Source organism: Mobula hypostoma, chromosome 20, assembly GCF_963921235.1.
Source record: "Mobula hypostoma chromosome 20, sMobHyp1.1, whole genome shotgun sequence".
Classification (NCBI taxonomy): Eukaryota; Metazoa; Chordata; class Chondrichthyes; order Myliobatiformes; family Myliobatidae; genus Mobula; species Mobula hypostoma.
In genome coordinates this window covers 44289313-44305157 of record NC_086116.1, presented here as the reverse complement: position 1 = coordinate 44305157, position 15845 = coordinate 44289313, and the positions used below count along the sequence as shown (strand labels likewise).

General features: G+C 43.6%; 1 protein-coding gene across 1 annotated transcript in view; it reads right to left on the bottom strand.

Annotated features, from left to right (window-relative positions):
* The window catches only part of dhtkd1 (dehydrogenase E1 and transketolase domain containing 1), a 63780-nt gene that overhangs the window by 30302 nt on the left and 17633 nt on the right, over nt 1-15845 (bottom strand). Inside the window, exons 6-9 of the mRNA XM_063072767.1 lie at nt 10026-10197; nt 6998-7196; nt 3234-3546; nt 1063-1147 (exon numbers count right to left, since the gene is read on the bottom strand). Coding sequence (XP_062928837.1) covers nt 1063-1147; nt 3234-3546; nt 6998-7196; nt 10026-10197 — 769 coding nt within the window. The remainder of the gene's footprint in view (nt 1-1062; nt 1148-3233; nt 3547-6997; nt 7197-10025; nt 10198-15845) is intronic.

Genomic DNA, 15845 nt, shown 5'->3' with positions numbered 1-15845 from the left:
GGGATGAAACCGGAGCACCCGGAGGAAACCCACACATACACAAGGGGAACGTACAAACTCTTTACAGATGGCATCGGAATTGAATCCTGAACTCCGAAACGCCCCGAACTGTAATAGAGTCACGCTAACTGCTACAATACCAACTACATTAACAACCTGGGTTGTTCTCCTTAAGTGTCGGAGACTGAATAGAGATGTGATAGAAGTTTTGAAAAGCAATGCGAGGCATAGATAAGGCATACAGCCAGAATCTGTTCCCCAGGACGTGCTTGTAAAATTAGAGTGGGGAATGAAAAAGGCAACGTGAGGGGAAAGTTATTTTTATGCAGAGAGCAGTAGGTGACTGGAATAAGACAGTAGTGCAAGCAGGCAGACTGGTGGAGTTGAAGAGGCTTTCACTGTAGACAGACACATGAATATGAAGGGAATGGAGTGATATGGATGATACACAGGAGGAAGACATTTCGTATAAATTAGCATCAACATCAGTGCTACATTGTGGGCCAAATAGCCCGACCAGTGCTTTATTGTTCTCTACCTTTCTACATTTGCACAGACGCAATAAAAACTTACTTGCAGCAGCATCCCAGGCACATACTGTAGCACCAGATGCACAGTATTCACAAGATAAACATAAAAGACCATAAGACATGAGGAACAAATTAGGCCTCTCTGTCCATTGAGTCTGCTCTGCCGTTCCATCATGACTGATTTATTACACCTCTCAAATCTATTCTCCTGCAGTCTCCCCGTAATCTATGACACCCTTTAATATTACGAACCTCTCAGTCTCCACTTTAAATATACCCAATGACTTGGCCTCCATAGCTGGCCGTGCTGGTTGGTTCAATAGCTGACTGGATGAAGAAAAGCAGCTGTTCTTAAACCAGCCAAGCTGAACAGCATGAACATATTATCCTGTAAGAATCATTACTAGCATTCAGCTTTGTCTTATTTGTCTGACGTTGTCCTTACAAAAAGGAATGTTCCCGTTACACTCAGTGTAGCTCGGTGAAAGACCCTCCACCAGCAATTCCAGTTAGTCTCCTCCACAATTATTACCTTGACACAGCAATGTTCCAATGGCCAGAGCTTCTGCTGTGGACCAATCCAACCTTGTCCCCTCTTCCAGCCTCTGTAATCTAGACTAAACAGAGAATTAGTATTCCTCCTCTTCTGAGAACAAGCATGCTGGCATGAACAAGGACGGTGCAATAGCAAAGCAGTTCACGTGACGCTGTAAGAGCGCCAGCAGCACGGGTTCAATTGCCACCGCTGTCCATAAGGAGTTCGTACATTCTCTCCATGACCACGTCTTTCCTCCAGGTGCTTCAGTCCCCTCCCACATCCCAGAGATGTACAGGGTCAGTAGGTTAATTGGTCACATGGGTGTAATTGGCAGCAAGGGGTCACTGGGCCGGAAGGGCCTGTTACTGGGCCGTATCTCCAAGTTAAAACAAAACAAGACATTGCACAGTCTGAGACAGTGCAATGTGTAACTAATTAAACCGCTGCTAACAGATGTCCTGCAGAAGAAGCATCTGTGACAAACTTCAGAATGAGTCTACAACAGAACATCTACAAGGAGCACTGCCACATGAAAGAAGCATCCATCATTGAGGACCCCAAGATATGTGGAATGTTGTCAGGAATGAGATCAAAGGACATTTCTTCACCCTTAAATTCTCAACTGAAGGTGGCAGCAGTGGGCAAATCATGTAATACATTTAAGGAGGAACTCATGCTTTTTTAAAAAAAATAGTATCGGTTCCATTTTTTAGAGAGCAAGAGCGGAACGGGTCCTTCTGCTCCAACAAGACACACCAGTCAGCAAATCACAGGACAATTTACAGTGACTAATTAATTACCGACCCGGCTGGTGGCGTAGTGTCATCAGCGTCAGACTTTGGGACGAAAGGTCCCAGGTTCGAATCCAGCCAGCCGAATCCCCTGCACGCTTTCCATCCATGCTGGGTTACGAGCTGGTGATCTCTTTGGAAACTCACCCGGCAGAAGGCAATGGCAAACCACTGCTGTAACTTGCCTCGTACGTGATTCCCCACTACGTCAGAGAGGCGTGGAGGGAAATCGTCTGCTAACCAGAGAAACTCTGGATGCGACATACCATACATCTTTGGACTGTGGGAGGAGAGCAGAGCACCTGGAGGAGACCCACATGTTCGTGGGGACGAATATGCAAACTCCATACAGTTAGCATTGGAATTGAACTCCAAACACTGACGCCCTGAGCAGTAATAGCATTATTCTAACAGCTACGCTACCGTGGCATTTATTATTGAGAGACAATGTAAAGCTAGATTGTGTGACATCCAGGAAGATTATTCCTTACATGCGCACACTGAGGTAGTGAAAGGGGAAACAGTGTAGAATAGAGTGTTACAGTTACAGAGAAAGTGCAGTGCAGGCAAACAAATAAAGTGCAAGGGCCACAACGAGGTAGATTGAGAAATCAAGGGGTCATCTGTATCATATGGGAGGGATGCTCAAGAGTCTGATAACAATGGGGTAGGAACTCTCCTTGAGCCTGGTGGTATGTGTTTCAGGATTTTGTACGTACTACTCAACAGAAGGAGAGAAGAGAGAATATCTGGGGTGGGAAGGGCCCTGATTATGTTGGCTGCTTTACTGAAGCAGGAAGAAGTGCAGATATGGGGAGACGATGGGAATGGGATAAATGTGGAAATCTACTATGATCAAATGGTGGAACAGACTCATTAGGCTGAGTGGCTTAATTCTACTCCTGGATTTTATGGTTTTCATGGATATTGAAGTGGACTATCGTGTTGAATGGTGGAGCAAGCTAGAGGGGCTGAATGGCCTGTTCCTGCTCCTATTTTCTAGGTTCGCAAACAATCTGCCTATTGCTCCCTGGAAGTCAAGCTACATTGCCTGTGTCTGATACAGTAAGAGTCAAGCTGATTTGCCTTTGCCTGCAGCTGCAGGAGATGATGAACTGCTATGAAATTATTTTTGCAGAAACATGGCTCCAGGACAAAATCTCATGGACCATCAATCTTCAGGCCATGCCACTCAGAAACATGCTAATATTTTTGTGACTGTATGTACTGTGTGCTACTGTATATCGTGTGATTTACATCTGACCCAGGAAGAACACTGTTTCATTTAGCTGTATGAACGTATATGGTTAACTGACAACTGAAACTGAACTGATAGTGTGAAGGGAACAGTCCCCAGCTGACACCAGAGCCTACCTGTACATGGGTCTTCATCAGGTGATTATGCATGGTGATTTCTCCAGGCACGACAACAGACTTCGCTCCCACGTACTTCAGTAAATCAATGGGCATTCCAGTGTCCCACGTGCTGATCTGGGACGATGGCTCCATCAAGCCACTCCAATGGCCCTGGAGATTTGGAGAAACTGGGCAATAGGACGTCACATTGGTCAGATGGTTGTTTAACTTTGAATAGTAATCAGTTTTAATGCTGAAAACTTCCTGCTCTGTTAGGAGGCTGTCTGCTACCAGCTGCTCTGCATACTGGTCAGGGATACTTCTACGGGATCTGTGGAATCAGCAAAGAAAGAATAGACAACAAAGAGTATGACGATATTCAGAACCTCTCAGTTCTGCAAGTCTCAATTATGCAATCAATTTTTCCATGCGTTCTGAGACAGAAAAGCAAAAACTGTATGTATGGTCCAAAGTCAAAATCGAGTTTGTTGTAATATGCACAAATCCATATATGCACAAGTGCAATGAAAAACTAACTTAGAGCAGTAGCAGAGGAACATGGCATTGCATATGCATCATCCCCAAGAAAAATGCCAACATAAACCATACTTTTGTTTTCCACAAGAAAGAACACTATTAGAACAAAAACAAGACAAGAAAAAAAACCTCCAGGCAGTCAAGGTTTTGCTAAACTCTACTGGTTAGGGTTGGGCAACAGGGCCAAAATGCTGGAGGAAATCAGGTCAGGCAGCATTAGAGCCTTTTGTCAGGACAGGTCCAGGCCTGAAATATTGACTACTTATTCCGCTCCATAGATACCGCCCGACCTGCTGAGTTCCCTCCGTATTTTGTGTGTACTGCTCCAGATTTCCAGCATCTACAGAATGTCCTGTTGATAATTTGCTCTGCTACATCCCTGTCATCAATCCTTGTGCACTTCCTGATCATCGTTCCTTTTATCAGTTAATCATTCTTGCTGCCCAGAAACAGCTTTTTTTTTGGTAGTTTTTATACTAAAGACCCTCCTCTTATATATCATCTTATCCCTCCATTCCCTTCATATTCATACTTCCGTCTAAAAGCCTCTTTAACTCCACCAAACCGACTGCTTGCACTACAACCTCTGGTAATCTATTCCAGGCACCTAACACGCTCTGCATAAAAAAAAGTACCGGTCTTGTCATCTCCACATCATTAGAGTTTGATATCTCTAACTCAAAAGTATGTGCTCTGGTATTTGATATGTCTACTCATGCGGAAGATTTTGTGTGTCTACTCTATCTAGGATTAAATAACTGGTGGAGTAGACTCGATGGGCCAAATGGCCTAAGTCTGCTTATGTCTTATGTCTTATCTATGACTCTCATTATTTTAAAAACTCCTCTATCAGGTCTCCCCTCAGCCGTTGACACTCAAGGGAGAATAACCCAAGTTTGTCCAACCTTTCCTTTTAACCCATGCCCTCTGGTGAATCTCTTCTACACCCTTCCCGACACCTCCACATCCTTCATATAATGAGGTGACCAGAACTGAACACAGTTTCACTTGTGAGCAGCTCCTACCATTGCTTCAGCGCTGGCAACTGTGAAATGGCAAGTTTAGTAAACTTCCCCAGGTGTGAAGTGCCGACTCATCAGGTTCTCACTAAGTAATGTTCACTTTTGGCTTGTTACCATGGTAATCACTTCTAGAATGCAGGCACGTTACTTATTAGCCTCTGTGTTCAGGATGCATTCTTGGAAAGTAGTCAATACCTTTCATGCATCATGGATTAATACTTGTAGACAACAGCAGAAATGAGTTCTAGGTAATCCAGCTGCCACAACAATGCCGACATTGCTCACTCTCCCTCCCCAGACCTGCTGAGTTCAGACCTTGAGTGGAATTTGAAAGTTGTGGTGGCACTAACAAATGCCATGAGACCACGAGACATAGGAGCACAACCAGACCATTCAGCCCGTCGAGTCTGCTTTGCCGTTCCATCATGTTTTTTTTTTATCCCTCTCGACCCCATTCTCCTGCCTTCTCCCCATTACTCCGAGCACTCTGCTTTCCTCCCACATTCAAAGACGTACCAGTTAGCAGTACATTGATCAGTGCAAGTTGTCCTGTGACTAGGCCAGGGTTAAATAGGTGGGTTACTGGGTGGTATGGCTCAGACGTGCCAGTTCTGTGCTGTATTGCGCGATAAATAAATCAAGAACATCTTAACCTCTGCTTTAAATATACCCAGTGACATTCCCCCCCAGTCGCTTGTGGCAATGAATGCCACAGATTCACCACGCACTGGCTAAAGAGATTCCTCCTCATGACTCATAGGAGATAACTCCACTCAGGAGGCTGGTTAAGATGGTGACAAGCTGCGCGGTCTGATGTCGTGGCTCAGACCTAGTTGTATTTTTCAGGTTCGTAGGGATGGTTTTGGGGAGACCGAGTGGTGTTAGGGCTCACATTGGGGTTCAGGGGCACGGATAAGGAAGAATGAAAAGTCAGGGGGAGGTGCCCGTGTTCAGATTCAAGGTTGGAAGGCTCTGTGGCTGAAGATCAGCGATCCCAGGGGTTGGGGTGACGGGTGCTGAGGAGACAATGGGTGGTAGGGAAAGAGATTGTTTTGCTGCTGTTGTTTTGTTATTTACTTGTTGTAGTTGTCGCTGCTTGTGTTGTACTGCTGAGCATGCTACGTTAGAGCCAGAATATGTGACAATATGTGTGAGTTGCCCCCAGCACATCCTTGGCTGTGTTGGCTGTTAACGCAAATGACGCATTTCACTGTGTGTTTCGATGTGCATGTGATAAGCAAGTCCGAATCGGAATCTGGGAAGCAGCCACATCCCTGGTCGAGAAAGAGGCAACTCAGGAGTGGAATGTGGCTTCAGAGTACATCAGGTCTTTGATCACTGGTGGACTCACAACTTAATGTGTCATTTCAACTGTGACTCATGTTGCAGCTCTACAAAACTGGGGTTAGGCCCCACTTGGAGCATTATGTGCATTCTGGTTACCCAAATGTATATCGTGGATTTAGGGAGAAGTTCACCAGGATGCAGGCTGGATTGGGGAGAATTAGTTAGATGGAAAGGTTAGACAAACTCTGACTGTCTTCTCTGGAGAGTCGGAGGCTGAGCAGAGATCTCACAGAGGATTATAACATTAAGAGAGGCATAGGTAGAGTAAAAACCAATCTTTTTCCCAGGATGGAAATGTCCAACAGTGGATGGCATAGGTTTAAGATGGCACGGTAGTGTAGTGGTTGGTGTATCACGGTAGTAGAGGAGGCCATGGGCAGACATGTCAGAATGGGAATGGGAAGTTGAATTGACATGGGTGGCCAGCAGCAGACCCTGCCCTCTGCAGTGGACAGAGTGAATCCTCTCGCTGAAGCGATTACCCCAATCTTTGTTAGGTCTCAGTGATGTAGGGGGTGCACACCAGGAGCACCGGATACAGTAGATGACCCCCGACAAACTCACAGGCGAAGTGTCACCTCACCTGGAAGGCCGACTTGCGGTCCTGCATGGTGGTGAAGGACTTGGTTCCTTTTTATTTTTGTTCTAATTGTGTTCCTTCTTCTAAAAGTTCTGCACATTTATGTTTAACTTATATTTTTCTTGTGAACGCTGCTCATCTGATGCTATGTGCCTGTGATGCTGCTGCCTGAAAGGTTTTCATTGCACCGGTCATACGTGCACTTGTGCAGATGAGAACAAACTCAGTGTTGATTTTGACTCATTATCGATGCAAGGCCATCGGTAAGGATTATCCGAGTGCTCTCTTTACTGTACCTGATGATTTTATACATGGTGGGGTTTGTAAAGGATGGTTCATCCAGCTCATTGTGGCCCCACTGCCTGTAGCACAGGAGGTCGACAATTACATCTTTCCGGAAGCGCCGCTGATACTCCACAGCTAATCGTGTGGCTCGAACTACATCCTCCGCATCACCTCCATTCGCATGAATAACAGCACAATTAATCATCTTCCCTGGAGGAAACAAGACAATTGCATTATTTTCAAATTCAAAAGTTCAAAGCAAATGTATTATCAAAATACATATATGTCACAATATACAACCCTGAGATTCACTTTCTTGCACAGTAGAACAAAGAAATTAATAAGAGTGTCAAATGTTATGGACAGAAGGCAGGAGCATGCAGTTAGGGATAATAAATCAGCCATGATAGAATGATGGAACAGGCACGATGGGCTGAATGGCCGAACTCTGCTCTTATATCTTATGGAAATACAATGGAATCAATGAAAAACTACATCCAAAGACTGACAAACTAGGATGGAGCAATGGAGCGATTATACTGAGACCATAACTTGCTGAATTCTTGAAATTTAGTCTGTGGGTTGTGGAATCAGTTCAGAGTCGAGGTGTATGGAAATGTATTTGAAACATTGAGATTTTTTAAATGTATTTAATCTTGTAATGTGACAAAATGGAACCAGTATAATCCCAGGGTGCTTTGCTATTTGCTAAGTGTGTACATGGCAGAAGGCATGTAATGTTCTGATCACTGTGAAAGTAAGGGGAGATTGTTACATTACATGTCCTTGAATAGAAGAAACAAGACTGCAGCTGCCGAGTGAAGGAGCTGAGTCAGCCAGAACAGGTAACAGCCAAGGAATTGCATAAAAATTAACTTCGTAAAATGGAAACCACCTGCCATACATTGTGAGCAGCGGAGGTGGACTTCCCCTTGCAAGTAATAAATGTGCTTTTAATAGATCCACTGTGAATTTATTGTACTTTGTTATAAGACCTAGCAAAAGGTAAATGACAAGTGAGTGAAGTTATCTACACTGGTTCAGGAGCCTGATGGTTGTAATGTAATAACCATTCCTGATCCTTGTGGTATGGGACACAAGGCTTCTGTACCTCCTTCCCAATGGCAGCAACAAGAAGAGCATGAGCTGGATGGTTGGGTTCTTTAATGATGGATACTACTTTGTTGTGGCATTCTTGTAGCAAGAATGCTTGAATCATTAATACTACAGGATCTCACGGAGTCTGGTGTTGATAGGTACTTGAATGGTTGGCATGGCTGGGATGGAATGAATGGTCTGTTTCTGTGGCATAAAATGAGCTGCTGGCGGAACTCAATGGGTCAGGCAGCATCTGTGAGGGAAATGGACAGTTGGTGTTTCAGGTCAAGACCCTTCATCTGGGCTGAAAGACTAGATGGGAGATAGCTGGCACATAGAACTAGCGGGAGAGAGGTGTCAAAGAGAGAGGGAAACTTCTTCAAAAATCCCCTTATCTTTATCATCTCCAATCTCCCTGGGATTTCCCAGTGGCCACCCATTCAATTCAACTTCCCATTCCCATTTTGTCATGACTGTTCATGGCCTCTCTACTGCCACTCTCTGCACAGATTTTCAAAACCTCCCATTTCTTCTGGGTAGCCTCCAAACTGATTTTTGGTACGTTGATTTCTCCAACTTCCACTGAACAACAACACTGATCAGGAGATGGAGAGAACAGAGGAGGGAATGGAACATCCAAAGGATCATTTCTCAGACGGAAAAGGACATTTTTAATCAGAATGCTGGACATTCTGTGCAAAGGTCCCAGATGACGAGTAGATCAGAGAAAAAAAAGGGACCAACTCAATCTGCAAATAAAATCCAGTAATACTGAATACACAAAACACATCATTAAAAGGGAATGGAGATTGATATCATTAAGATCAAAGAGAAGAAGGATATCAAAAATTTGTGAAAGAAAGGTAGAGAGGTTACAGGAAAAAGAACAGAGAACACTTCAGCTTTGAAGAAATGTCTATCATCTCTGTTAGTCAGTAAATATTTGTGCACTTCATGTAAATGACATAAAAAGTCTGTTGTGTTTAAAGTGGGTTGTTATTATCAAAAACTACACTCGAGTTTGAATAAATTGTAATTGTATAAATTAGTAAGCCTACAACAGACAGAAATGGCAATCTCACATCGTGTCCAAGGTGAGTTCCCAGATCCTGGTTCCACCACCTCTGACCTACTGTTTGATGAACTAATTATCCAGTTATTTTAACTATGAAGATAACTTTGTCGAGAAACTCTAATTTGTGCAAAAACGTGACCAATAGTCATTTATCTCTATGTGTTAAATAGCATGTCAACTCAAAGCAATGGATATTTTGTTTGCTAAAAATCGTTTTTCTAATAAAACTCAGCAAACTCAGCTCGCTCCATCGTGGGCACTAGCCTCCCAAGCATCAAGGACACCTTCAAAAAGCAATGCCTGGAAAAGGTGAAATTCATCACCAAGGACCATCACACAGGACATGCTTTCTTTTTATTGCTGCCATCAGAGAGGTGGTACAGGAGCCTAAAGACACACACTCAATGCTTTAGGAACAGCTTCTTCTCCTTTCATCATCAGATTTCTGAACAGACATTGAACCCATACACTACCTCAGTATTTTTTGCTCTCGTTATTATATATAATGTTTATATATTATACATACAAAATTACATTCCTTGAGAAGCCACAGTAGTGTAGCAGTTAGTGTGACACTATAACAACTCAGGGAACTAAAGTTCAGAGTTCAATTCCGAAGCCGTCCATAAGAAATTTGTATGTCTACCTCATGAACGCGTGGGTTTCCTCGGGTGCTTTGGTTTCCTCCCACTGTCCAAAGATGTACCAGTAAGTAGGTCAACTAGTCACTGTAAATTGTCCTATGATTAGGCTAGGGTTAAATAGGTGGGTTGCTGGCGGTGAGGCTCCTTGGGCTGGAAGGCCCCATTTCACACTGTGTCACTAAATAAACACATAAAAGGAAGTATTGATAGCTATGAGCTTACCAATGTCACTGTTGTAGAGGGAAGACTTGCCCCTCTCCGCAGGAGTCGTGTATCCCAACTGGTTGTTGACAATTAGGTGGATACTTCCACCCACTCTGTAGTGGGGCAGTTTAGACAGAGTGAAGGTTTCCGCAACCACTCCCTGCCCTGGGAAGGAAGCATCACCGTGCACCTGCAGCAAGAAAGTGGGAAGGTGAGCAAGAGTTCAAAGTTCAACATGAATTTATTGGCAGAATGTACATATGTCACTATACCTTGAGTTTCATTCTCCTGCAGGCATTCACAGTTGAACAAGAAATACAGAGTCAATGAAAAACCGCACACAAAGACTGACAGACAACCAATGTGCAAAAGACAAGTTGTATAAATATAAAAATAATAAATAAATAATAAGTAAATAATTAATACTGAGAATACAAATTGTAAGGACCTTGAAAGTTAATCCATAGGTTGTGGAATCAGTTCAGAGTTGAAGTGAGAGAAGTTATTCACGCTGGGTAACTTTCTGACAGTGATTATCAGAAAATTTGAACAAAGGAGCAAGACTTCAAGACATAAGAACAGAATTAAGACACAAGAACAGAATTCAGCCATTCAGCCTGCTCTGTCATTCAATCATAACTGGTTTATATTTCCTCTGGACTCCATCTCCTGCCTTTTCCCTGTAACTGTTGATGCACTGACTAACCAAGAATCTATCAACCTCCGCCTTAAATATACTCAATGACTTGGGCTCCACAGCCACCCATAGCAATGAATTCCACAGATTCACCACCCTCTGGCCAAAGAAATTCCTTCTCACCTCTATTCTAAATGGATGTCCTTCTATTATGAGGCTTTAGCCTCTGGTTCTAGATTCATGCACCACAGGAAAAGTCCTCTTCACATCCACGTATAGGCTTTTCAATATTTCATAGGTGTCAATGACATCTGCAGTCATTCTTCTAAACTCCAGCAAGTACAACGTCCAGAGCCGTCAAACACTCCTCATACATAAACCCTTTCATTCCTAGGATTATTCTCATGAGCATCCTCTGGACCCTCTCCAATCCCGCCACGTCTTTTCTTAGATATGGGATGCAAAACTGCTCACGTTATTCCAATTGTGGTCTGACCAATGCCTGATAAAGATTCAGCATTACATCCTTGTTTTTATATTCCGGCAAGATGGCGACGTGAATGGTCGCAGCGGCTTCTACGGGGTCAACGATAGGTGCTACCGTTCTACTTAAACGTATGTCTAATGATCGCAAGATCCTGCTATACGTTAAGAACTCAAAGGACTGCAGGTCTACACCATCCCTGAGTTTGTCGATGGAGGCTCACAGTCAAATAGCGAGTGGCTGTCATGGTCGCTGTTCTTGAGATCAAAAGACCTCTTTACACATTGTTAACCTTGTATGCCACAAGTTGGAATTGCTGATTTATTGGATGCGAGCACAGCGGATGGAGGGGGCCGAGTCTTCAGTTGTAGCAAGGACTAGGCCTGAAGCCAGGGTGTTGCCTGTTTGCAGCCGCCCAGGGTGACAGGACGAAGCCGTTGCACTTCACCAGGGTTCGGTGTGGCATGGTGTCCAGAACGGAGTCAAGGCTGCCCTCCCAGAGTTTCACTCAGCAGAAAACAACCTCTGTTGTGACTGACTGCCGCTTTTGTAGGGGCAACTCAATGGACTCGGGCTTCAAGCTGCGGGGTCACTTGCCTTTCAGCTGCTGGAGGAGAGGCGGCTGGGCCATCGCACTCTACTGGAGGCGACGCAGCTAAGTTGTGACGACTGAAGATTTAAAATAGGCTGAGGGATCTGGATTATGTACATATATAACTGTGTAGTTGTTTTTTGTATATCTGAGGACTGGGGCTCAAAGGCATGGATTCACTGAGCAAGAGTCCAGCCTCAGGGTAAGGAACAGGCCTTGAAGCCACAGTGTCACCTAGAAGGCGTCGGGGGCCAGTCGATAGATGATACTGGCGGGTTTGGGGAGCGGGGTGAGTATATCTGCATATATCTGCAACATTGTATTTTCACTTGTATTCTATATGGGTTTGTTGGCTTGTATGCATCAAGCCACTGCGTCGCAGGTGAGGGGGGGAAGGGGGTTAGGCCTCGGGACTCTTATTACATGATTGTGATCTTGTGTGTGCTTACTGTGTGTGACTGTTGGTAATGTGTCTTTGCACCTTTACCTGTAGTAACCCTGTCTTGTTCGGCTGTATTCATGAGCATTACATATATGGTTAAATGACAATTAAACTTGAATTGAGTTCAATATTCTAGTTTTCTCAAAATAAGATCTAACATTGCACCTTCCTTCCTTTCCACAGACACAACCAGCAAGTTAACCTTTAGGGAATCCTGCAAAAGGACCCTCAAGTCACTTTGCACCTCTGATTTTTGAAATTTCTCCCCATTTAGAAAATAGACTATGCCTTTATTCCTTCTACCAAAGTGCATGACCATACACTTCCCAACACTGTATTCCATCTGCCACATCTTTACCCATTCTTCTAATCTGCCCAAGTTCTTCTGCGTCCTCCCTACTTCCTCAAAACTACCTACCCCTCCACCCATCTTGTATCATTCACAAACCTGGCCACAAAGCCATCAACTCCCTTATCGAAGTCATTGACATATGACGTGAAAAGCAGTCCCAATACAGACTCCAGAGGAACACCACTTGTCACTGGCAACCAGCCAGAATAAACCCCCTTCATTATGACTTTTTGCCTCCTGCCAGTCAGCCAATCTTCTATCCATGCTAGTATCTTTCCTTTCATACTATGGGCCTTATCTTGTTGAGCAGCCACTTTGTCAAAGGCCTTCTGAAAATCCAAATAAACACCATCCACTGACTCTCCTTTCTCAATCCTGGCTACTATTTCCACAAAGAATTCCAACAGCTGTTGTCAGGTAAGATTTCCGCACAAGGAAACCATGCTGACTTTGGCCTATTTTACCATGTGCCTTCAAGTACCCCAAAACCTCGTCTTTAATAATAGACTCCAACATCTTTCCAACCTGAAATCAGGCCAACTAACCTATAATTTCCTTTCTTCTGCCTCTCTCCATTCTTACAGGGTGAAGTGGCACTTGCAATTTTCCAGTCCTCCGGAACTATTCCAGAATCTAGAGGCTTTCAAAAGATCATTACTAATACATCCACAATCTCTTCAGCTACCTATTTCAGAGCCCTGGGGTATAGTCCATCAGATCCAGGTGACTTATCTAGCTTTAGACCTTTCAGCTTCCCAAGCATCTTCTCCTTAGTAAAAGCAACTACACTCACTTCTGCCCCCTAACACTTCAAAATTCTGGCATACTGCTGTCTTACACAGTGAAAAATGCACAAAAATTTATTAAGTTTGTCTGCCAGTTTTTTTGTCCCCCATTACTACATCTCTCTTTTACTCTTTATATATCTGAAAAAGATTTTGGTATTATCTGATACTTTTGGCTAGCTTGCCTTCATATTTCATCTTTTCTATCCTTACAGTTTTTTTCAGTTGCCTTCTTTTGGTTTTTGAAAGCTTCCAATCCTCTAATATCTCACTAATTTTTGCTATATCATATGCTGTCTCTTTTAATTTCATGCTGTCTTTGTTTTCACTTGTCACTGACTGTTGCCTCATCTTCCCTTTAGAATACCACTTCATCTTTGGGATGTACAGTATCTATCCTGCACCTTCCAAATTGACAGCAGAAACTTCAGCCATTCCTGTTCTGCTGTCATCCCTGCTAGTATCTGTTAGGTATTTAATATTTCTGCAATATTTGAGTAATATTGTAAATATATTGCTTGATTAAACATTCTTTCTTTATATAATTCATTACGGTTATATATAAAAGTATGTGAATAGCATACATCATTATGCCACCAGGACATTAGTGCACCCCTCACTGAAGTAAAAAGTAAAAACAAAACTAGAGTACACATATTATTCCCGGCTCCAGTGTTTTTCTTTCAATTAGTTTTATGTTTTGGAGTTACAAAACATAACAGTGTTCCCTTTGAATCAACTTTGGCCAGCTCTTCTCTCATGCCTCCACAATTCCCTTTACTCCACTGTAATACTGATATATCTGACTTTAGCTTCTCCCTCTCAAATTGAGGGTGAATTCAATCATATTATGATCACTGTCTCCTAAAGGTTCCTTTACATTAAGCTCCCTAATCAAATCTGATTTATTACGTAACAGTCAATCCAGAATTCCCTTTCTCCGAACAAGCTCAACCACAAGCTGCTTTAAAAAGTTATCTCATAAGCATTCTGATTGCAGTTCTGTCCTGTCCATCCTCACAGTCTCACTACACACTGCAGGGTGTTGTATACCAACTGCCCCATCCTCAATCCTATTACTTCAGTTCCCATCCCCCTGCCAAATTAGTTTAAACCCTCCTGAACAGCTCAATCAAACCTGGCTGCAGGGATATCAGTCCCCCTTGGGTTCAGGTATAGCCTGTCCTTTTTGTACAGGTCATATGTCCCCCAGAAGTGATCCCAATGATCCAGAAATCTGAAATCCTGCTCTCAGCCACTTATTCAGCTATACCATCATCCCATTCCTGCCCCAACTAGCACACAGCACTGGGAGTAACACTGAGATTACTACTTTGCAGATCCTGTTCTTCAGCCTTTTTCACAACTCCCTGTACTCACTGCATAGGACCTCTTTCTCCCTCTTAAAGTATAATTAGGAATGCAGAATTAATCTAACAGCACCCACACCCTGCAAGCAAATAAAAAATATCGAGTACAATCATCTACAATGCTTGCCAAAAAAAAAGGGCTGGAGGAACTCAGCAGGTCAGGCAGCATCTGTAGGTGGAAATGGACAGTCAATGTTTTGTGTTGAGACTTGTCTGGATCAAGGGTCTCAGACCAATGTGTTGACTGCCCCTTTCTCTCCATCCATGCTCCCAAACCACTGAGCAGTTTACTCTTCACTGCAGGTCCCAGCATTCACGGTCTCTTGTATCTCCACCTGCAATAGGTGCTTGACTTCAACAATATGAACTGATTGAGTCAGATCCATTCATTTATCATATACATTGAAATGCATCATTTGCACCAACAACCAACACAACCTAAGGGTGTAGTGGGGGCAGCTGAAAGTGTTACAGCCCACATTCTGGCGCCAACATAACATGCCCACAATATTCATCAGAACGGCAGCAAAAGCAGCTCACAGAAATCCCCAAAAGTGCACATTCTCCCTCTCCAAGGATAGCTAGGCATGGACGTATCCTCGGAAAAGGGGCAGGCAGTGAGCCTACCCTTTTCTCTCTCTCACCCACACAGACAGTCCTTCAACCCCAGGACAGGTCACTTCTGGGCTGCTGTTGGACTCGCGGATCACAGACATCAGGCTTTTGTCTTATGATGTTGTGCTGAATTAATTAAACTAGTAATTAATTGCTTAACTAAACTAATCCCTTCTGCCGACACAAGGTCCATATCCCGATACTCTCAGCACATTCATGTACCTACCTCCGCTTCTTAAACACCTCTATCATACTTGCCTCCACCGTCACCCACCATTCTCTGCGTAAAAACCTCCCCCCTCCCACCTTAGGTGGATGCCCTCTAGTATTAGACATTTTAACCTTGCCGCTTGTAATCTTATAAACCTTAGCCTCCACCACTCGAGAGAAAACAACTCAAATTTGTCCAAACTCTCCTTATGTCACATGTCCTCTGATCCGGGGGCATCCCGGTAAACCTCTTTTGCACCCTCTCCAAAACCTCCACACCCTTCCTCAAATGGGCCTAACAGAATTGAAGACAATACTGCAGATGTGGCCTAAGCTCAGATTTATAAAGTT